Source organism: Peromyscus californicus, unplaced genomic scaffold, assembly GCF_007827085.1.
Source record: "Peromyscus californicus insignis strain IS unplaced genomic scaffold, ASM782708v3 Scaffold_1__1_contigs__length_55948999, whole genome shotgun sequence".
NCBI classification, from domain to species: Eukaryota; Metazoa; Chordata; class Mammalia; order Rodentia; family Cricetidae; genus Peromyscus; species Peromyscus californicus.
The window spans coordinates 21,266,740-21,290,080 of NW_026294492.1; the positions used below are offsets into that span (position 1 = coordinate 21,266,740).

A 23,341-nucleotide genomic window follows, 5' to 3' on the forward strand; every position below is an offset into this window, starting at 1 on the left:
TGATAGTTTGATTCCGCATCCACCTCCTGTAGGTGCATTTTCTTGCTTAAGCTTCGTCCCTCCTGGAAGTCTGGATGTAACTCTGCTGTGCTTTGGTAGTTACTGTAGGTTTTCTCAGTACTTAGATATCCATTCAGAGAAGAGAGGCCCCTTTTCATATTCTGAGCATTTCTAAAATAGATTCTCTGTGAGCTGCACTTTGCCTTGTGAGAGACACGAAATGAGCATTGGAACACATTCATTCTCTAGATGCTTGCGATATATGTAGGAAGATCAAGTATGTGTACTTGCCATCTACTGTTTGTAGGTAATTCTCTGCCTGCCTCCTTCCCTCCCTCTCTTCCTTCCCTCTTTCCTTGGTTAACATTTTAAAAGTTGAAAATAGTTTTTTTTCCCATATAATATATTCTGATTAGGGTTTCCCCTCTCCCAACTCTTCCCAGCTCCTTCCTACCTCCCCATCCACCCGAATCTACACCCTTTCATGCCCTCTCTCATTAGAAAACACATGAACACCTAAAAAGAGATAAAATGAAAAAAAAAAAAAAAAACAAGCTTGAATAGGCCAAAACAAACAATGAACAGGGGAAAAAAAAAAGAGCCAATGTGGGAAAAAAAGCATAAGAAACACGTATAGACACAGAGAATTCCACAAAAACACGCCATTAGAAACCATAATATATCAAGCAAAAGACCTGTAGGAGAAAAATGCCTAGACAAAGCAGTGTGAGACAGGAATACCATTGAGTTTGTCTTGTCTTGACCATCCACTGCTGGGCATGGGGTCTGCCTGTAAGTGTGGTGTGTATCCCCAGTGAGACTCCATTGAGAAAACGCTGTCTGTGTGTGTGTGGTGTGTGTGTGGCTGTCAGTTGGAGTGGAGGTTAGGGGTGAGGCCTGTGTCCACTTCCCCTCTCAGCATCGAGATTCCATCCGGCTTAGACCTGTACAGGCAATGTATATGCTGCCACAATCTGTGAGTTCACATGGACATCAGTCCTCTTGTGTCTGGAAGGTTCTGTGTTGTTCTTATCTTCAGCACTAAATGTGAACCCTTTGAGGATGACAGTTTTTGAATTAAGAGAGTGTATCATGGTTCCTCATATGTAGCTCCTGCTTACTATAATTTTTAAAATTAATAGAGCCATAAAATAGTGTAAGACTATCGTCAATTATTCAAGCAGTGTTGTAGCCAAGCAGTATTGATGAATTTCAGAAGCAGCAGTGATCAGTATTTTGTAGATTTATGAAGAGGGGCACTATGCAGGAGAAGGTAATTCGAGTGGGTCACATGCAATGTAAAAGCTGAGCAAGAGGAGGGCCATTTGACCCTTCCAAATGCATTGAGTTGATCAGAATGGCCAAAATAGATGGTTTGTATTGGCTTGTAGACCGACAGAAGGGCGAAGTAGGGAGGAGCATCATATTGTGGAGGCCTTAAATACCAGCTTGTAAGGTTTGCTTTTATCATATTGAGCATGAAAGAATTATTGAAATTATCTGAGTTGCAAGTTTTCAGGCAATACAGTACTTCAGTAAGATTTACTTGTGGATTAGTGTATACTGTGGGCCAGAGGGCAGTTGGAACTAGGATACCATTTAAGAGGGTATGATTTTGTTAATTTTGGTTTTTCAGTTTTTATTAGCAGAATTCTTTGGTTTTAGTGCCGAGTGTAGTCGCTAGAGCAAAGCCCAGTTCATTATTCAGTGAAAGTATGAATGTGTGGACAGGCTGATCTGGGCTTGGACAGAGCTGTGAGCAGCAGGGACAGTCCATGGTGGGGTCATTTGGAGGAACTATTGAGACGGCTTATGCTCTAGAGTATGAGAGCATAGACCGTCACAATCACATCTTTATGCTTGCTGAGCCTGATGTGAAATGCCTAGTGCATACAGATGTAAGGCTCAATTTAGAACTGAAGCTAGAATGTTCATTTTGGGTAGCATTATGTAAATCTTATCCTTTGAACAGTGGAAGTGAGTGGACTGACAACTGTGTTGTGTATGCGTACAGAAATATGCACACCATGAAATACTTAGAGCCCAGTGTGTGTTAGATTGTCTGCTAACCAATCTGCTGGTTAGTATTAGCAGAAAGATGAGGACTGAAGTTTGAGGTGACTAGAGAGAACACAGGAGCTGAATAAGGAGACAGAAAGAAACAGACAGGTTGACTTTACAACACTATGTGCTCTTGAGACTCCGAATCCTGTTTCATGTTTAAGAACATCACCACTGTCAACATGATACTTCTCTATGGCTTGTTGAGAGCCTACTGAATGCCAGACATGGTGCTGAGTACATTGCCTCCTTTGCTTTACACAGTAGGTCTGTTATGTCTGTACCACTGCACCACTGCACCACTGTACCACGGCACCACAGTACCACTGCACCACTGTACCACGGCACCACAGTACCACTGCACCACTGCACCACTGTACCACGGCACCACAGTACCACTGCACCACTGCACCACAGTACCACTGTACCACTGCACCACTGTACCACCATACCACTGCACCACCGTACCACTGTACTACCATACCACTGCACCACCGTACCACCATACCACTGCACCACTGTACCACTGTACCACCATACCATTGCACCACTGTACCACTGCACCACTACACCACAGTGCCACTGCACCACTGTACCACTGTACCACCATACCACTGCACCACTACACCACAGTACCACTGCACCACTGCACCACTGTACCACTGCACCACAGTACCACTGCACCACTGCACCACAGTACCACTATACCACTGCACCACTGTACCACCATACCACTGTACCACCACACCACTGCACCACTGCACCACTGCACCAGTACCACTGCACCATAGTACCACTGCACCACAGTACCACCGCACCACCGCACCACCGTACCACTCTACCACCGTACCACTGTACCACCACACCACTGCACCACAGTACCAGTACCACTGCACCACAGTACCACTGCACCACTGTACCACAGTACCACTGTACCCGTACCACTCACCACAGTACCACAGTATCACTGTACCAGTACCACTGCACCACAGTACCACCGCACCACCGTACCACTGTACCATTGTACCACTGTACCACTCGTTTACTGATAGAGAAACAGAAGGGTAAGTGGTCAGAGCCTTCCGAAGGTCTCTGAGTTAATAATGATTAGGGAACCCTGAAAATATAAGTAGGCCTATTTGACGTCAAGCCAGATGCTCTTTCCATTATTTCAAAGGTATGCATGTTTAATTTCTACAAGGCAAAGACTGTGTTTATACAGAATCAGTTTTCAGTAAAGTCTTCTTAATTAGCAGGCAGTGATTGGACAGTTGTGTTTCCTGTAAAAAATAATCAGCATGTGTGTTGCATGGGGCTGCTTCTCCTTTCCCACTAGGGTATTTATATTCATAGTGTATTGCACTTTTTTGATTGCTTATTGTGGGTGGTAATTTCAAAGAGGATATCACTTCTTTTATCTGAAGAATTAATCATTCAGAAAGTACTTTTCAGATTTGTTTCTTAAACTAAATATAAGTTTCTTCAAGTTTTTCTGATGCATTCTTCAGAATGTTTGACCATTTGCAAGGGAATAAGAAGAGCCTGTCACTTTTCTACATTTCAGGGGACATCATTTTCAATGCTCAGTACCCAGAGCTGCCCCCTGATTTCATCTTTGGAGAGGACGCCGAGTTCCTGCCGGACCCCTCTGCTCTACACGTGAGTACTGTAAGCTCACTCTCCTGGTCCTTGTCGAAAAGAAAACAACATTGGCATTTGATAATTGTAGTCAATTGTGGTTTTCCCCCTTCGTGAAAGAAATGCAACTCTTCATGTGTGTTGAAGAAGAGAGGGTTTTCATCATAGTTTTACTTTGGGACCATTTCAAATTAACTCTACAGTATTGATTGAAGTAATTTTTCTTCAACTTAAAGCCACATTGAAGACATTTTCTTTGTTTCAATATTACAGTTCATGCCTGCAGTCAGTTTTCCAGTGTTTACTAGCATTCAACAAAATGCTGGTTAGAAGAGTGTTTCTTGGCTTTTTAGGAGGCTTTTCTTTCTTTTTTCTTTTCTTTTCTTTTTTTGTGGAAGTAAAGGTGGCAAACGTGGACATTCATGTCTGTAATCTTAGTGTCACCACAAGGGAAAGACTAGATTGAATGTTTTGTATTAAGCCAGACCCAAACCTTGTAATCGAAATACAACATTTCTGGGATTAAAGCAAGAAGACTTACCATTAGGCGCAAGGGGTCATGGTACCTGTCAGAGCATACACAGTTTAACAGTTGGGTTTTCTGCATGACTGATGAAGAGTGGGTGCCATTTTGTTTACATGTTTCTTTCTTTCATTTTCCAAATTCAAGTCTGGGGAATAACTATACTCTTCAAAGAGGTTTAATTGTTGATTGAAACTATTTTCTTAGTTTGTTTTCTGGATTTTATTTTTTGGTTCATTCAAACTGTATATTTGATGGTTTAATGACTTACTTTGGAAAGGCCCCCCCCCACTCCTCCATCTCCCATTTAGAGTCGAGTGTTGTGGTTTGAAAGAAAATGGCCCCCAAAGGGAGTGGCACTGTTAGGAGATGTGGCCTTGTTGGAGTAGGTGTGGTCTTGTTGGAGTAGGTGTGGTCTTGTTGGAGGAAGTATGTCACTATGGAGGCGGGCTTTGAGGTCCCATATATCTCAAGTCACACCCAGTGAGACAGTCTACTTCCTGTTTCCTGCACATTAACATGTAGCAGCTACTTTTCCAGTACCATGTCTGCCTGCATGCTGCCATGTCCTGCCATGATGATAATGGACTGAACTTCTGAACTATGAGCCACCACTGCACTTCAGTGAAATGTTTTCCTTTATAACAGTTTTCGTGGTCATGGTGTCTCTTCACTGCACTAGAAACCCTAACTAAGACAGTGAGGTACTAGCTGAAGCCTAAAGAATTACATTAAATTTCACACAGTTGTGAGAATACTATTGGCAGGAGTGAGATTGAAAGGTTTTTAATATTTGTACATAAACTTTTGTTTGATTAAAAAAACTTTTCTTGTTAAATGCTGCTTCCTCAGAAGCCATAGGGTTGGCATCTACCCCATATTAAAATTGAGAGGCCCACCTGCAGTAGATGTGACCTAAGCACTACTGTAGAGTCCTTCCCTATCTGAAATCTGCCCAGTGGAGGGAGACGTACACCAGATACCAAAGAAACATACTCTTAAGTGTCCTAGAATTTACAGTAGGTGTTCAGAGAAAACTGTGTAGAGGTGATGTTTGTCCTCGGCCTTCAAAAGTGAAGGGAAAGAAGGAAATGAGAGAATTCAGGTAGGTGCATGACTGAAGTAAATTTGAAGCTGTGGTTCATATGATGTGTTGGAGAAAAGGGCACTGATAGATTTGCTGAGGTGTATGTTCACATAAAACAGAGCCACAAAGCTTAGGTGCATTTGGTGGTGTCATCGGGTTTCTATCATTATAAAACAGCATGACTAAAAGCAACTTGGGGAGGAAAGAGTGTATTTTACTTTATAAGCTTATAACTGTCATCCAGGGAATGGAGTGAGAACCCCAGACAGGAACTTGGAGGCAGAAACTAATGTAGAGGCTATGGAGGAGTGCTGCCTATTGGATTGTTCATGACTTGCTCAGCTTGCTCTTTAACACACCCAGCCTGTCTACCCATTGGATGGCGCCACCCACAGTGGTCTGGGCCCTCCCACATCCGTCACTAATCAAGAAAGTGCTCCACAGGCTTGCCTATGGGCCAGTCTACTGGAGACATTCTCTCAGTTGAGAGTCCTTCCACCCAGATGACTCTAGCTTGTGTCCAGTTGACATAAAAGTAGCCAGCACAGGGACATTGGTGGGGTGCATCAAATGCTGGCCAAGAGCCACTGAAGGCAGAACAGAACAACAACTACCCGATGGAAATGTGTTTCAAGACCAGACTGAGCAGTGTTGAAATAAAATCTACAGCAGAGAGAAAGCATAAGATAATACGAGAGAGATCACTGGGATGAAGAGGATAAGGAAGAGTGTTCGCAGCCTGTTTTTGGAATTTACTTTAAAATTTACAGTGTATATCTTCAGTATTGGCAAGCTCGGTGAATGGAGAATTTAAGAGCTAGAAAGGGCCCTAAGATTCATCGTATTCCACTCTTCTATTTTAGTACTGAAGGAACTCTAGTAGTAGATTTATAGAATTCTGTAGCAGAGCTGATATGGTAATTCCACTCTTCTGAGTGAAGTTCTCATAGATGCTTTTGAGAAATAAGCTGAAAATGAACAGTGTGTGTGTGCGCGTGCGTGCGTGGGTGCGTGCGTGTGTGTGTATGCAACTAACAGTGTACTGGATCCAAGAGGAAGATTGCAAATTCAGGGGAGCACTTTCTCCCTGGTGATAATTGATGGAGAGCCTCAGGAAGGCTTACTTCATGGGCCAGTGAGTGGGTCAGACAAGCCAGCGAGGCAATCACAGCACACTTGTGAAGGTGCACACTTGTGATGGTGCACACTTGATTCCTGGCTTGTTGAAACACTAGGGCAGGCTAAACTGTAACCCTGACCCCCAGCGGCCAGTCTTCTAGGCACATCCCGCCCCCAGGGACTTGTCACTCAGGGTGAATAGGTTAGCCTTTAGTTTTGTGTTCAACCCAGACTTCTCTCCTCTTCTCTTGAAGGACTAGCCCAGCTGACTTGTCTACATGTTGAATGAAAGGGAATTTCATCTTATTACCTGTGGGGTGGGAAACAGTCCCAACTTCTCAAGATTTTCTACCAGAAGTGCCAAGTATCCAAGGGGAGTTTGCACCCCTACAATCTGGGACCACAGTCCACAGTGTGTCCTCTGGCAAGTAGGAAATTTGCTTTGAGTTATTGGACTTCATCATTAAAATTCTTGAGAAAAATGCATCTGATTCTGTGGTATGTCTGTATTTCTAATGTAAAAACATATTAAATTATAATGGTTAAGAAAAATGTGAACTCTCCAATATGGTCCAGCTTGAGAAACATAGTTTTAGAGAAGTTTATTCCACTTATTTAAACTGGCTCTTCTGCAACAAGCGACATGGGACATGTCAAATAAGGGACATGGGTGCAGGAAAGAGACATCAGCTGAAGCCTCCATGTCCGAGCTCACACTCTTCATGGAAGGAATCAGTGGGTGTAGAATGTTAGGATCTGTACTAGGGCCAGAAGCATCTCGGATGCCCCAGAATCAGGAAGACACCGAACAAAGGCCTTAGTGGCCCCCATGGTTCCAAGTCTGGATACATGCTGCATTAATTTGGAAACCTGTCATGATTCTCGTTTCCCCACTAGACCCAGAAGAGGTAGTCTGGAGAACCCCAGGACTGCCAGTCTGATGGGCTGTTTACGTGTAGCAGTCTGACCTGTGCTGGGAACCACTGACTGAATCATCTAGTAACATCCATAACACAGAGTCCTTTGCCTTTGCTCAACATTGCTCTACTGAGATACTTACTGTTTTCTATTTAGGGGATAGCATACGTACATACATATGTATATAATTTTTAAAAACAACTTTATGACACATAGTTTGTGTGCCACACGATTCACCTATTTAAAGTACTAATTCAGTGGTTTTTCATCTATTTGTTGAGTTGTGCAACTGTCACCACAAATTACAGCATCTTGTCATCATACTGCAAAGAAATGCCAAACCGATCAGCAGTTACTGGCCTATCCATCCCACCCCGGGCAACACACTAATTTGTATTCTGTTTTTATGGGATTTGCTTATTTTGAACATTTCATGTAAATAGAAATAATTTCAGCCGGGCGGTGGTGGTGCACGCCTTTAATCCCAGCACTTGGGAGGCAGAGGTAGGTGGACCTCTGAGTTCAAGTGCAGCCTGGTCTACAGAGTGAATTCCAGGACAGTCAGGGCTGCACAGAGAGACCCTGTCTCGGAAAAGACACACATACAGTCCTTTCTGACTATTTTCACTGGGCACACTTATTTTTTTATTGTCAAATAATATTCCGTTATATGTGTATATCACATTTTATTTATTCCTTTGCCAGTTGATAACCATTAGGGTTGTTTCCATGTTTTGGTTGTTGCAACTTCTGAAATTGTATGGGCATCCTTTTGTTTTTCTTGGCTGTATCCCTAGGAGTAGAATTGCAGGACCAAATAGTAAATTTTTAAATGCATGAACTGTCTTCAAAATGGGTTGTACTATTTTGTATTCCTAGCTAGAGTAGTGTATAAGTGTTCTGGTTGCTCTGGGTCCTCACTAATACATGCTATTGTGCATCTTTTTAATTAGTCATTATTGGTAGTATTGAGTAAATAGTAGCTCCTTGTGGTTTGGGTTTTGATGAGGAATGATTTGAGCATCTTTGCATGTTTTTCTTGACATTCTTTGGAGAATATCTCTTAAGATCCTTTGCTGGATAGGCGGTGGTGGCGCACGCCTTTAATCCCAGCATTTGGGAGGCAGAGCCAGGCAGATCTCTGTGAGTTCGAGGCCAGCCTGGTCTACAAAGTAAGTTCCAGGAAAGGCGCAAAACTACACAGAGAAACCCTGTCTCGAAAAAACAAAAAACAAAAACAAACAAACAAACAAAAGATCCTTTGCCTATTTGTACATTGATTTTTTTTTCTTTTTTTCTCCATATATTTTTGGTATAAGTTCTTCATCCTATACACGATCGGCCAGAATTTCCCCCCCATTCTGTGGATTGTCTTTTTGCTTCCTAGGTACTGTTGTGTGTGCATGTGTATGTGTGTGCTTGCCGGTGTGTGCATTTATAGAGGCCAGCTGTCAGCTTAGGCATCTTGTGTCTCTACCTTACTTTTTGAGAGAGGGTCTTTCCTTGAACCCAGAACTCATCATTTCTGCTGGATCCATTGTTTCCATCCTGCCTGTGCTGGGGCAACAGGGACATGGGGCGGGGCTTGGCTTTTACATAGGTACTAGGGACCCGAACTCACAGCCTCATGTATCTGAGTTCATGCACCTTACCGCCTGACCCATCTCAATAGGCGCTGTCCTTTAAAGAGAAGTTTTAAATTTTGATGAATTTAAACTTATCTGTTTTTCTCTTGTTGCCAGTGCTTTTGATTTTATAATCAAACCATTGCCTAATTCAAGATTATAAAGATTTAATCTAATACTTTTTTTGAAGAGTTTAATTATTTTTGCTGTCATACTTAGATATTTGACCCATTTGGGGTTCATTTTTGTGTATGGTATGGGGTTGACGCCCAGCTTTATTTTTTAGTGGATATTTAGATATGCTGGCATTGTTCATTAGAAAGGATGTGTTTCCCTTATTCATCTTGTTGGCATTTTATTATCCCTAAGTTGATAGTAGATGTGAGGGAGTATTCTGCATTCTTACTTTTGTTTCGTTGGTCAGTGTGTGTATTTACCGATTCTGTAATCAGTCTGGAAACTGGGGAATGGACTTTTCCATCATTGTTCTTTGCAGGACGGCCTTGACTGTTGTTGGTCCTTGCATTGCCGTATAAATTTTAGGTCAGCTCGTGAATGTCTGCACAGAGTCCAGCTGGGATTTTGATAGGGATTGTACTGAATCGCAGGTGACTCTGGGCGTTCTTGCCTCTGGGTGGTGTCAAGTGTTTGTAATTGGGAACACTGTGGAATGTCCTTTCGTTTATGTACACTTTCTTGAATTCTTTTCTATGGTGTTTTATCGTTTGGGGAGTGTGAGTTTTACATGTATGCTTTAGCTACTCTTTTTGGTGCTGCTATAAATGAAAATTATTTCTTATTTTAGTTTCTGGTTTTATATTGTGGCAGTGTAGAAACACAATTGATTTTTTTAATATTGGTCATATACTGTGACATCTACAGTGTAAGATCTTAGTGTAAGATTTCTTTTTCTACCAAGCAAATTTTTTTCACATTTTAAAAACATTTTTCTGCCTTTTTGAGGCAGACCAATATGTTGGGGAAGCTGGCTCAGTGCATATTTTGAGACCTTGAGATGTGATTATAAAATGGTAACACTGCTTTCCCTTCATCTCAAAATGAAGCTTAAAGCATTTCCTAAGACAGAAATGGAAACAGCATAGTAATAGATTCAAGATTGTAATGGAAAGTTGCATTTAAGTTAACACTCGTAAATTCTAGTAAGATTACCTCATGGTTCTATATGGTATAAGCTCATAATTCATTCATCAAACCATTTAATTAGCATTAATTAAAAATTATGACACAGAGCTCCAGGCGATTGACCTGAGACCTGGGCTTTAGGTGTGTTCCCTGGGTAGTGGGGTAGATAGACCCCAATCTTTATTTTATTGTTTAGGGAAATTATCAAAATAAAACAAACAGTACATTGTAGAGGGGAGAGTTTAGATGGCTTAAGGGGTTGGTCATGGAAACTTTTTCATGCCATGGAAGTTTAGAGATATCTTTTCGGGGGGGGGGGGTTTGCATTGATCAGGATTAGGGAGGCTCTTGCTGAGAGCCTTTTCCTGTTTGCTCTTTTGTACCTTAACCAGAGCGTTTGCTGATCCAGAGACAGCTCTGTACTGCAGGCTGCTTTGCCAGTGGTCATTTTGTCCTCATGTTCCATTCTGCTGCTCCTGGCCTTGTGTCATAGTATGTGTGAGACATGGCTCTTTGGTGGCTGCACTTACAAAAAAGTGTATAAAATAACAAACGGCAAATTAATGAACTTCCTCCCTACTGGTAGCTTTTGATTTCGCATGTATTCAGTGCTGTATAATATAATATATATATAATTATATTATATATAATATAATAACTCAAAGAGGCTGAGTTTTAGGGAGGTAAGATATAGATACAGGAAGACAGTACACTGAGGTATTATATAAAGGTTGGAATAATTGTTATAAAGGATTTCTATGGGATAGTTAAATAGGGGTTTTATACACATGTATAATGTATATGTATATATTATATGAGAAGAAAAGATGTTCAATAAAAAGACATAGGCTTCATTATAATGAGAAGGAATATTCTCCTAGGTTGGAATTCGCGGGCTGAGACTAAGTGATGGCAGATATATGTGGCTGACACCCCATAGCTTTCCTAATCTCTCGCCCTTCCACACTGTTCTTTACTGACTGCTGACCCTCCAGCTGCAGAGGCCTCTTCACATCCTCAACACACTACGTCTTAGGACCTCTTCATTTGCCACATGCTATTTTCATTTCATTTCTGCCTGAACTCTGTCTCCCAGGCACCTGAATAGCTTGCCCCTCCTTCCTTCAGATACCATATTAAAAATGCCTTCTGCGAGTTCTCTACTCAGGGCTGTAACAGAGTCTCTGACCTGTACCACACTCTTTCTTGATTTCACTTACTACCGTATAGTAATTTTTAGTTGCTTATTTGGTGTCTGTCTTTCCTAGGGTGACCAACTTCCCTGATTTGCCTGAGACTGGTAATTGTGAGATGCAGGACTTTTATTGTTAAACAGTACAGTCCTGAGACAGTTGGGGTAGAGATTGTGCTTGTGTCTTTCCCAGCGTGGAAGGAAACATTAGCAGAGACTAGATTAGTTTGGTTCTGCTAGAGATGCATAGGACATGCTTATTAGAGGAATAGGTTTCCTTTGAGGTTATGAAGTCATAACTTTGCTGATTTCTAAAACTAGGATGTAGACTTTTGATGTAATTAGAAAATATTAGGAAAAAATTGTAGTGCTAGAAAAATTTGGAGGGCAGAAATCAGTTACCAGAACTCCTAAAGTAATGCTTTTCAGCCCAGTCTTGCACCACTCTGTGGTATGATCAGCTGCCTCCAAGGCTGTTTTGAAATTCTTTTCCCCAAAGTAATAATGATAATTCATTTTAATTCAGAACGAGGTTGCATAAAGGAGGGAAGTTGGATCATAAATCTGAATGTGAAGAGCATGTGGCAGTTCTCGGAGGATGGGAGAGCAGTGCTGTGACTTCCTGGTGTGAAGGCGGGGTGACTTAGTGCCAGGGACCAGCTTTTCAGGGTCATGAGGCCAGAGCCGCTGATGTTAGTGTCCCCTGATTGCTTGAGTCCTCCATTGGCGGTTCTGCTCACATGGAATGTCAGTTTGTTCAGCCGTCTTGCTTTTCCTCTTTGGCACCTCACAGTGCCGTCTACAAAATGACACTCTTTGAATAGGTTCCTATAAGGTAGTTACCTGCCCCTGTGTGCTTGAAATACATGTCACAAATGTACAGAGCTGAAATGGTCTGCATATCATACTACTGAAAAATGCCAATCAGTTGCGTAGAAAACCTGTATACTTCCAAGTACCTGGACCTCTGTTAACATGGAAGACTCTCATTTTTCACAGTTTTATTTCCTATTTCATGTGCCGTTTGAGACTTGTAAAGGATTCATCTTTGACTCTCAAGCTGGACATGTGCTTAAGACAGATAAGTAAGAGATTTGCATGGTCGGGTGGCGAGTGTAGGGAGGGAAGCGTGAGCATGGCTACTGTGAGAACCAAGACAAGGACTTTTTGCAAATCTGTGAATGCATGGTAAGCCTTAGGACATTAGAGACATATTAGCTGAGTGTCTGTTTATTTGTACTGTTTTCAGTGCTAGGGAACTGAACCCAGGGCTGTGTGCTGGCTAGGCAAGCATTGTATCCTGAGCTAAATCCCTAACCCCTCATCTGAGTATTCATAAGACTAATGTAACCATTAGTGATGAATAACACACAGAGAAGAGAACACATGTCCAAAGTATGAGCATGGTGAGTTTCCAAAAACTGAACTGGGATCCAGATGAGGAAATAGAACATTCCCCACATCTGGAAGCTCTGCTCACACTCCCTTCCATCTCTTAGGCCCACCCACCTAAGAGTGAACACTGTACTGGCTTATAGCATCGTATTAGTTTTACCCTTTTTGACTGTCATTCAAATCAAATCAAATCAAATGGTTTTGTTTGATTATGTCTGCCTTCTTTCTCTTCCCTCTCCCATACAGTTTTCTTCCCATCATTGTCGTGACTCTTCATGCTCATTGATGATAGTATTCCCTTGTATCAGCACACCACAGTTTCTTCATCTCTTCTGGTGATAGACATTTGGGCTGATTTCACCTCTCATCTACTGCTGTTGTGAACGGCACTGCTGTGGATGTTCTGCCTTTCTCAGTAACAGCGACGTGGATTCCTGATGGTACATAACCAAGTGTGGACTTGCTTGGCCATAAGTAGGGGATAGATCCGTTAGTGATTTCTCAGCTTTCCTAGATTATCAGTCAGGGTCTAGTCCGGTGATAGAAATTACACTAGTAATTAAATAGGGAACCTTTAATATACAGAATTGTTAATTACTGAACAAAGCAAGAGAGTGCTAAGGAATACAAGACTAATAGTGTGGAAGACAGATATTTGAGGCTAAAGGAGAGTGCCCCCAAAGGAACAAACCTAAACCCCCCCCCCCCTTTCTGTTCCCTATTGTGGCCCAGGTCTCCACAATTTCCATTTACTTATTGGAAGAAGGTGTGGCTACAGCCCTCTGGAAGATGGCAACCGTCCTTGTGGGTGTTGTGAACCAAAGCTGATGCTGGTGGCCCACTGGGTCTTTTAGGGCCTGACAGTAGAAATGAGGTGGGTGCAGTGCAGCGAAACAGCTGGCCAGTGGGCACCGCAGGGTGCCATACCACCATCGGAGCCAGATGGAGAGGCCGTCAGGTCTGTGTTCAGGACGCGAAGCTCCCCACTCTATTGTGCCCGCACTCTTCCCATGTCACTGTGTGGACAGGCCGGCCATTCCCTGGGCTAGCAAAGGAAAGCTGCCTTGCTTTGCAGAAGAGTGGCTAGAGGAGGTGAGCGGTGAAAAATGAGTGAGCACATTTAGATAATGCCCAGCTTATCTCCCAGTTTATTAGTTTGTTTTCTTAAACTGATGTAATGACTTCTTCATTTTGAGAACAACATTCTTTAGTCTCCAGTTTTATCTGATCCTTTTCTTTTTTTTTTTTTTTTTTTTTTTTTTTGAAAATCTTTTTTTTTCTATTTTTTTTTTTAAGATTTATTTATTTATTATCTATACACAGTGTTCTGCTTCCTTGCATGTACCTGAACACCAGAAGAGGGCACCAGATCTCATTACAGATGGTTGTGAGCCACCATGTGGTTGCTGGGAATTGAACTCAGGACCTCTGGAAGAGCAGCCAGTGCTCTTAACCTCTGAGCCATCTCTCCAGCCCGATCCTTTTCTTTTTTAAAGATGGGGAAATAAGTCATTTTTATTCTAGCTAATGTTGTAACAAAAAGCATACCTAACCAGAACCCAGCGAGCAAACCCTCATCTTGGACCCTTCTCTAGGCACGAAGCCAGGGAAGCCAGGGTGCTCCGAGCCTTGCTGAGATGCTTCTCTCATCCCTCAGTGTTCCTGGACACTCCTGAGTCTGAGTCAGTTCTCCCATTTCATCCTTTGCTACAACATCTAGTTCTCTGGTGAATTTATCTTTCCTCCATGTCTACAGAGTCTTCTTCATTTTCTCACTCATGCTTCTTTTTAAGTCCTTGTGAGCTCATTCTAATATCTGAGATATCCTTGAGCATATGTTTTGTCTCCCTTTCCCCTTATCAGTCACGTGCTTCTGTGTTTGGTAGCTCTTGTTGTTGACGTAAACACCAGATATTCAAGTTACAAAATGGCGGCAGCTCCAGAGGATGCCATTTTCTGAGAGAGAGACAGAGACAGAGAGACAGAGAGAGACAGACACACAGAGACAGACACACAGAGAGACGGCGAGACACACACACACACACACACACACACACACACACACACAGAACTGTCCTCGCTGAGAGGCAGCTGATCATTCCAAGCCAGAGCCTTTGCTGAGTGAGGGTGGTTTATAGTTGAGGCAGGACCACTTCGGTTTGTGAAGTAGCCTGTTCAGGTCATTCCTGAAGCTTGGAGTGATCAGTCTTTTGAGACAGTTCTACATGCCTTGCTGCCTATGTATTTTTAAGTCAATTTTCACCAACCATTTAAACACACAAGCAGTATAGATCTTTACCCCCAGGGGACCCACATTTTAAATTTTGTCTTGCGTAACTGCAGATAGCTCTGCTTCACAGAGGAATTTTCTTAAATTTCAACAGGTTGAGCTGTACCACAAGTCATCAAAGTCTTGAGGGGAACTCCCTGCTTATTTGAGGTCTCTTCACCCTCTGCCAGACCTTGTCCTGGTTTCCCTGAGCCACCGCAGCAGCACTTGGCTGGGCAGTGCTGGATCCCAGTCTACCTGAGGGCCAATTTGCACATGTCTCTGGGTGAGGTGGCTGCAGCAGTCAGCTCTTCTCTGAGGTCCTCTGTCTCACCAGCTTTCGCCTCTACAGAGAGCGGATGGCTCCAGAGAAGGATCCGGGCTGTATCTAAGCTTCAGGTTGTCCTTGTTCAGAGTGCAAATCTGTGCAAAGCCACCACAGCCCACAAGGAAGCATGTCAGTTTTATTTTAGAACATGTCATTTTACTTTGAAAATGTCATTTTTATCCTTTACTTTCAAAGCAAATGTATAAATGTATAAAGACTTGAGTCGACCATGAGTTCCACCCACCCTGTTGGTAAGAACACAGAATTAGAGCTGAGGCAATGACTCAGTCTGTAAATTATGTGTCTTCAAAGCACAGGACCTGAGTTCAGGTCCCCAGAGCCCAAGTAAAAAGCAAGGGGAAGTGGTTGGACTTCTTACATCAGAGATGCTGAGATGGGAGCTGGAGACAGATGGACCTGTGGAGCTTGCTAGCCAGCTAGCTTACTATGCTCAGTAAATCTTGAGGATATGAGAGGACCTTTCTCCAAGAAAAAGTAGATGATGCTTGAAGAAAGGTTGAGGTTGTTCTCCGATTGCCACATGCCTATATCTGTACCTGCACACCCACCCACTCCCGGCATGAGCATGTACACACATCCACACAGAGAAAAAAGAATACAAAGTTAACTATAATTAATTAGATAAGATGCTAATCAAAGTGTTGGCCAAGCCTTGGAAGAATAAAAAAGGTTCCATGGCAGTGTACTTCTTTTATTATAGAAATCTTCATACTTAAGTCCCAGTGGATTTTCCTGGGGTCAAGTAAGGACTCTGTTTAGCGAGGGCAGCTCTGCTTCTTCTGAGTTGAGTGCAGCTTATAGTAATGGATCCGTCAGTAAATGACCAAAGTAAGTGTGAAAAAGTAACTAGACATTTTGGTGGGAAATTGGTTTATGTGCTGATGCGACAGAAAGTACTTGTGTCTGTGAGTTCTTCTGTCCATGAAGGTCTGTGAGTTCTTCTGTCCATGAAGGTCTATGAGTACTTGTGTCCATGAAGGTTTGTGAGTTCTGTCCATGAAGGTCTGTGAAGTTCTTCTGTCCATGAAGGTCTATGAGTACTTGTGTCCATGAAAGTCTGTGAGTTCTTCTGTCCATGAAGGTCTGTGAATTCTTCTGTCCATGAAGGTCTGTGAGTTCTGTCCATGAAGGTCTGTGAGTTCTTCTGTCCATGAAGGTCTGTGAATTCTTCTGTCCATGAAGGTCTGTGAGTTCTTCTGTCCATGAAGGTCTGTGAGTTCTTCTGTCCATGAAGGTCTGTGAATTCTTCTGTCCATGAAGGTCTGTGAAGTTCTTCTGTCCATGAAGGTCTATGAGTACTTGTGTCCATGAAGGTCTGTGAGTTCTTCTGTTCATGAAGGTCTGTGAATTCTTCTGTCCATGAAGGTCTGTGAGTTCTGTCCATGAAGGTCTGTGAGTTCTTCTGTCCATGAAGGTCTGTGAATTCTTCTGTCCATGAAGGTCTGTGAGTTCTTCTGTCCATGAAGGTCTGTGAGTTCTTCTGTCCATGAAGGTCTATGAGTTCTTCTGTCCATGAAGGTCTATGAGTACTTATGTCTGTGAAGATCTTCTCTCTGAGAAAGTCTGTGAGTTCTTCTGTCCATGAAGGTCTGTGAGTTCTTCTGTCCATGAAGGTCTGTGAGTTCTTCTGTCCATGAAGGTCTGTGAGTTCTTCTGTCCATGAAGGTCTATGAGTACTTATGTCTGTGAAGATCTTCTCTCTGAGAAAGTCTGTGAGTTCTTCTGTCCATAAAGGTCTGTGAGTTCTTCTGTCCATGAAGGTCTGTGAGTTCTTCTGTCCATGAAGGTCTATGAGTACTTGTGTCCATGAAGGTTTGTGAGTTCTGTCCATGAAGGTCTGTGAAGTTCTTCTGTCCATGAAGGTCTATGAGTACTTGTGTCCATGAAGGTCTGTGAGTTCTTCTGTTCATGAAGGTTTATGAATTCTTCTGTCCATGAAGGTCTGTGAGTTCTTCTGTCCATGAAGGTCTGTGAGTTCTTCTGTCCATGAAGGTCTGTGAATTCTTCTGTCCATGAAGGTCTGTGAGTTCTTCTGTCCATGAAGGTCTGTGAGTTCTTCTGTCCATGAAGGTCTATGAGTTCTTCTGTCCATGAAGGTCTATGAGTACTTATGTCTGTGAAGATCTTCTCTCTGAGAAAGTCTGTGAGTTCTTCTGTCCATGAAGGTCTGTGAGTTCTTCTGTCCATGAAGGTCTATGAGTTCTGTCCATGAAGGTCTGTGAGTTCTTCTGTCCATGAAGGTCTGTGAGTTCTTCTGTTCATGAAGGTCTGTGAGTTCTTCTGTCCATGAAGGTCTGTGAGTTCTTCTGTCCATGAAGGTCTGTGAGTTCTTCTGTCCATGAAAGTCTATGAGTTCTTCTGTCCATGAAGGTCTATGAGTACTTATGTCTGTGAAGATCTTCTCTCTGAGAAAGTCTGTGAGTTCTTCTGTCCATGAAGGTCTGTGAGTTCTGTCCATGAAGGTCTGTGAGTTCTTCTGTCCATGAAGGTCTGTGAGTTCTTCTGTTCATGAAGGTCTGTGAGTTCTTCTGTCCATGAAGGTCTGTGAGTTCTTCTGTCCATGAAGGTCTGTGAGTTCTTCTGTCCATGAAGGTCTATGAGTTCTTCTGTCCATGAAGGTCTGTGAGTTCTTCTGTCCATGAAGGTCTATGAGTACTTATGTCTGTGAAGATCTTCTCTCTGAGAAAGTCTGTGAGTTCTTCTGTCCATGAAGGTCTGTGAGTTCTTCTGTCCATGAAGGTCTGTGAGTACTTGTGTCTGTGAAGGTCTGTAAGTACTTGTGTCTGTGCAGGTCTATGAGTACTTTTGTCCGTCTATTTTAACTTATTAGTTATAGATATCCTTTATGAGGTGGGAAAAAGTTGGTGTCTTTTCCTCTCCTTTTTACAACGTCCTCCCTAAGGAAGACAGTGAAGGGCTCTTGGTTTACAAACTGTGATTTATGATTTTATCTGTTTCTCCAAAACTGTTGCTATCACAGCCAATTGTGGACTAGGGACTGTTAATATGCACACACACACACACATAATTTTGAAAGCATGTGTTGTAAACAAGACTTTTAAATATAGTTGTAGAGAAACAGAGCGTCTTGAAAGTATAAACAAGGTACCTTAAAAATGCTGCTTCCCATAAGACAAATGGAAAAAGGCAAACTAAGTTATTTTTTGAAATCCAAAGGCAAATAAAACATTTAGCAGATGTTGTCAGTTTTGATTTACTTGACTGAATTTGTAAAAATGTTTTTGGGAAAATGAGTTACTGAGTTGGGAATAAATCATTGCCTTTCATGAATACTCTTTTCCAAAGGACGTTCAGTGAACAGTTCTGAGGGTTGGCCACATCCTTCTTGGCTATGTCTCTTTGTGTCCTCTATCACCTCCTGTCTCCTCCACAACTCCTCTCAAGAGTTCAATGTTTATAGTATGATAATGCATTATTATTATTATTGTTATTGTTATTGTTATGTGTTTGTTTTGAGACAGGGTCTCACTGTGTAGCTCTGGCTGTCCTGGAACTTGAGACCAGGCTGGCCTCGAACTCACAGAGATCTTCCTGTCTCTACCTTCCAAGTGCTGGGATTAAAGTTGTGCCCCACCACTCCTGGATATGTATTTGTGTTATTAATGACATGTAAAATTCATATAAGTGTCATGACATACAAACCCCTCAATGATCCCAAACACTGTAGAGCTGAGTCTTAACATTTTAGAATTTATCTTTTTTCTTGGTGTTTTCTCTGTCTATGCCATATGCATATACATCCTTTAAATTCTTCCATACCTTTTCATTTGCAAACTTTATATATTGTTAAGCATTTCCCCTAGGAAAGTTATCTTAGTGAGGGTTTATTTTGCTCATAGTTCATCCTCAAAAGCAGTGAGGGCAGGAACCTGGAGACAGGAGCTGGTGAAGAGGCCACAGAAGGGTGCTGCTTACTGACTTGCTCCTCATGGCTTGCTCAGCCTGCTTTCTTACAGAACCCAGGACCGCCAGCCAAGTGATGGCCCCACCCACCATCAGCTGAACTTTCCCCCATCAATCACTAGTTAAGAAAATGCCTTACACTGGATCTTAGGGAGGCATTTTCTCAACTGAAGTTTCCTCCTCTCTGATGACTCAACTTGTATCAAGTTGACACAAAACTAGCCAGTACAACAGTATAACTATCTGGAATGATTTGATCTGCTTCTGATTGTTAGTGGCTCCCCAGGAAAATAAGGGTTTCACTCCTTTCTCCGGTGGACTTAACCCAAGTCCTGGAGCACTTCGTTGCCTATCAACATCAAGAGTTCCCTTTTCTTTAAGTTTGTTACTCTAGGAAAACAGTGAGTCCTTTAACACACTGAAGTAAAACGGTGGGGGAGCTCGTAACACAAGACAACAACAGGATATCCAAGAAGAGCCCCAGTAAAAGTCCATTACCTGCGGTGTAGCAAAAACTGGACATCCAGCCGGACCAATGACTCACGGCAGTGAACACTTGCAAGTAAAGATGAATGGACTAAAGGGTCAACTGTGGGACTCAGCGGGCCACACGACAGCTTCCACGACCAGATTCTTCTTCTTCTTCTTTTAAATTTGGCTTGGTTTTTCTTTTAAATTTGGTTTTGATTGATGGGGAAGGGTTGCAAGGGCAGAGGGCAAATGTGAGGAGACAGGGAGATGAGTGGGATTAGAAAACATGATGTGAAACCCACAAAGAATCAAAAAAAGTACACAAAACAAACCAAAGCAAACAGTGGTTACTTGTGAGTTCATAATTCACATTTTCTTGCCACGAATAAATAACTACTGGTTGGTTATGGCTAGTAACTTACTAAAAAGTCACATATTAGTTCATCACTTTAATTGTCATGTCTGTCAGCCGGGATTGGTCCTATTTCTCTTAAGACTGGAAAGGAGTGGAGTTTTAGTAAAACAGTATCAGAGTTGATCATGACTACTGTATGTCACATTGAGAAGAGAAAGCACATTTCAGTAGGACTATTTTTAAATAGGAAAGGCTTGGAGCTAGAGAGATGGCTCAGTGGTTAAGAGCATTTGCTGTTTTATCAGAGGACCTGGGTTGGGTTCCCAGCACCCACATGGTGACTCACAACTGCCTGTAACTCCGTTTTCAGAGGATCCAAGGTTCTCTGCTGGCATCCTTATGTTCCTGCATGCACGGATGCACATACATGCAGGCAGGCTCACAGACATATACATACATTAAGAAAATGCTTATAAAGATAAAATAGGAGCAATTTGGTTTAAATGGTAAAAACTGGTGTAGCAAGTTGCAGCGTATTGTATGGCGGTAGTTGAGTTTACACACCTGAGTAGCATTACTCTTCTAGTAATTGTTTATTGGTTTGTCTTCTCTATAACTTCAAGGGCACTTGAGGGGCAGAGCCTATGATGTTACTAGTCCTAGGCTCTCCTAGCACTTACTTATTACCTAGCAAGTATACACAAAAGGGTTTTTTTCCCTGATTGTTTGTTTTTGTATTTAATAGACAGATACTAGGTTAATGCTATAGGAATTCTGATAAATTAGTGATAGCTGAGTCTAGACTGATAGGATTGTCAAGCAAGGGTTAGGAGATTGAGGGGCAGGGGGACAAGCTTCGGAGAAACATCACATTGCAAGAGTGACATATTAGAAGCTTGCTCTAAATAAACCAGCTTGCTCTAAATAAAGTTTTCACAGGCAGATAGTTACAGAGTTAGGTTGTGGCAAAAACCCATGAGATATTTAGACGCCAGCTCCTTAAACTGTGAGTCACACTCATCATCAAGCACGTACTGAATCCGAACCATCCGCTGCATTCATGACTTCCCTGCAGACTTGGTTCTCACTATGTGGCAGGAGTACTCCACACTTGAGTGTGTTAGCACACTTTGCAGTGTCAAATACTGCCCCCCCCCCCCCCCCCCCCCCTGAGACCTCTGGTTGCAGAGTGGTATGAGTTAGATCCAGTGTCTTTATAACGGTTGAAATACAGAAAATAAAGACTTTTGTTTTCCTAATGTCATTTCTCATCATGTAAGTATCAAATTAGTATATCTTTATATTGCGTTAGAATGTTGATGGGAAACAAAACAAAAAACAAACCACGCTGAGCTGTTGACTTGAGTTTCACCAGAAATCACTGAATGAATTTCGGCTAAGAATTAGGACAGCATTTCAACAATTTCTGAAATGGCCCTAAACATCCTTCTGCCCTTTTTGTGCTATGTAATTATATGAAGCGGCATTCTTAGCTTTGACACTTAAAAACTGTCAAAGTATCGATCAGCTCTGAAGAGCATTAAAGGGTTTCTACATCCTCAGCATCACTCAGCCAAGATTTAGTTCTTTATGTAAAAATAAACAAGTACACCCATTCATTAGTGTCGACTTTGCTTTCATCTTAAGTAAATGGTAACATTCATTTTATAAATTTTATAAAACTATATGTATACCAGTGGTTTGTCTAAGTGATTTCCTTTTCGAGCTATTATGAGTAAAATTTTGATCTGTAGACCTATTTTATATTCATGTATACTGGGGATCCCATAAAAATTTCTCAGGCAAGAAAAAGGTCACAAGTGGAAAAACGGTTAAGAACCCTGGTTTAGACCATAATGTTAAGCTAAGTGGTATTCGTTGCTGGTTTATGTTTTGATTTAAAAGGTGTTTGTTTTGTTTGTTGTTATTTTGTGTTCCTGTGGAGGGGTGGTGCACATGCCACAGTGCATGTGTGGAGGCCCGCGGATATCATGGTGGAGTTGTTTTTTTCTACCTTTGTATGGGCTTCTGAAGCTGAAACTTAGGTAGCTATGTCTATACAGCAACTTAACTGTGTTGTGCTGTGATTTAAGAAACTACCACAGATTTGGAATCCCCCCACCCCGTGTGGTTTATCTACATATTCAAGCTTTTGTGAGATGTACATATTCTAAGAATTTTACTTTTTCCAAGATTACTGTATTGAAGATTTCAGAATTTTTTTTTTTAATATTTATTAAACTGCTCGACCATTAGCTCAAGCCTACCACTAACTAGATCTTACACTTAAACTCAGCCCATTTCTGTTAATCTATATGTCGCCACATGTTCTGTGGCTTTACCTGTTGCCTTTACATGCTGCTCCCTGGATGGCGGGCTGGCGTCTCCTCAGAATTGTTTTTGATGAGTTTACTTTTAAGCTCCTTGTTAAATATATTTGTAATAGTAGTTATGAACTTCATGTGAATACATTAATTTTTCAGAGGGATCAAATTTTTATGTAATTTTAAAGACAAATGTGCTGGTGGCCACTGATTCTATTCCTTTGGCATTTCTGAATTAGTTATTCCCCAGGTTGTAAGGTTGGTTCTGTAACTAACGTGCTTTGTATGCTTTTGGCTTTTAGTGTCATATGAGAGAATGATTCTTTTCTTTTTTTTAAATAAGCACTTGGTTTTAGGTGAACAGAATTACTACAAAGATACTAGAGAGAGCTCCTGTGTACCCCACATGTTGCCCTTATTCCTAATATCTTACAGTGCTATGGTATATTTGTGACAAATAGTGACTCAATATTGATACACTGTTATTAGCTGGAGCCTGGACCGTGATCTTTAGCCATTTCCTTGTGTTCACTTTTGATTGTGGGATCCATGTAAGTTATCACATTCTGTTTTGTCCTCACTCCTGTTTAGGCTTCTCCTGGTCCTGACAAGGTTTTGTACTTTTCCTTGTTCTTGTTGGCCTTGGTAGTTCTGAGGAGTAGCTGGTCTGGTTAAGCAACTGACCTTCAGTTGGGATTTAGCTGGTGTTTTCTCATGGTGAGGCTTTTGGCTATAAGACTTCAATGACACAGCTTCTTAGTTACTCTTTTTCTGCTATGAAAAACAACACCATCACCAAAGCCACTTGGGGAGGAAAGGGTTTATTAGCTCATGTGTCCTGAATCATAGCTGCTTTAGGGAAGCCAAGGCAAGAACTCAAGCAGGGCAGGAACCTGGAGGCAGGAGCTGATGCAGAGACCATGGAGGAGTGCTGCTTACTAGCTTGCT

At 42.0% G+C, this 23,341-nt stretch overlaps 1 protein-coding gene across 2 annotated transcripts in view; it reads left to right on the forward strand.

Annotated features, from left to right (window-relative positions):
* Positions 1–23,341, forward strand: part of Babam2 (BRISC and BRCA1 A complex member 2) — a 376,695-nt gene that overhangs the window by 85,310 nt on the left and 268,044 nt on the right. The window contains exon 4 of one of the 2 annotated variants that reach the window (XM_052746193.1): positions 3,626–3,729. In XM_052746193.1, coding sequence (XP_052602153.1) covers positions 3,626–3,729 — 104 coding nt within the window. The remainder of the gene's footprint in view (positions 1–3,625; positions 3,730–23,341) is intronic. The other variant, XM_052746194.1, reaches the window with a different exon arrangement.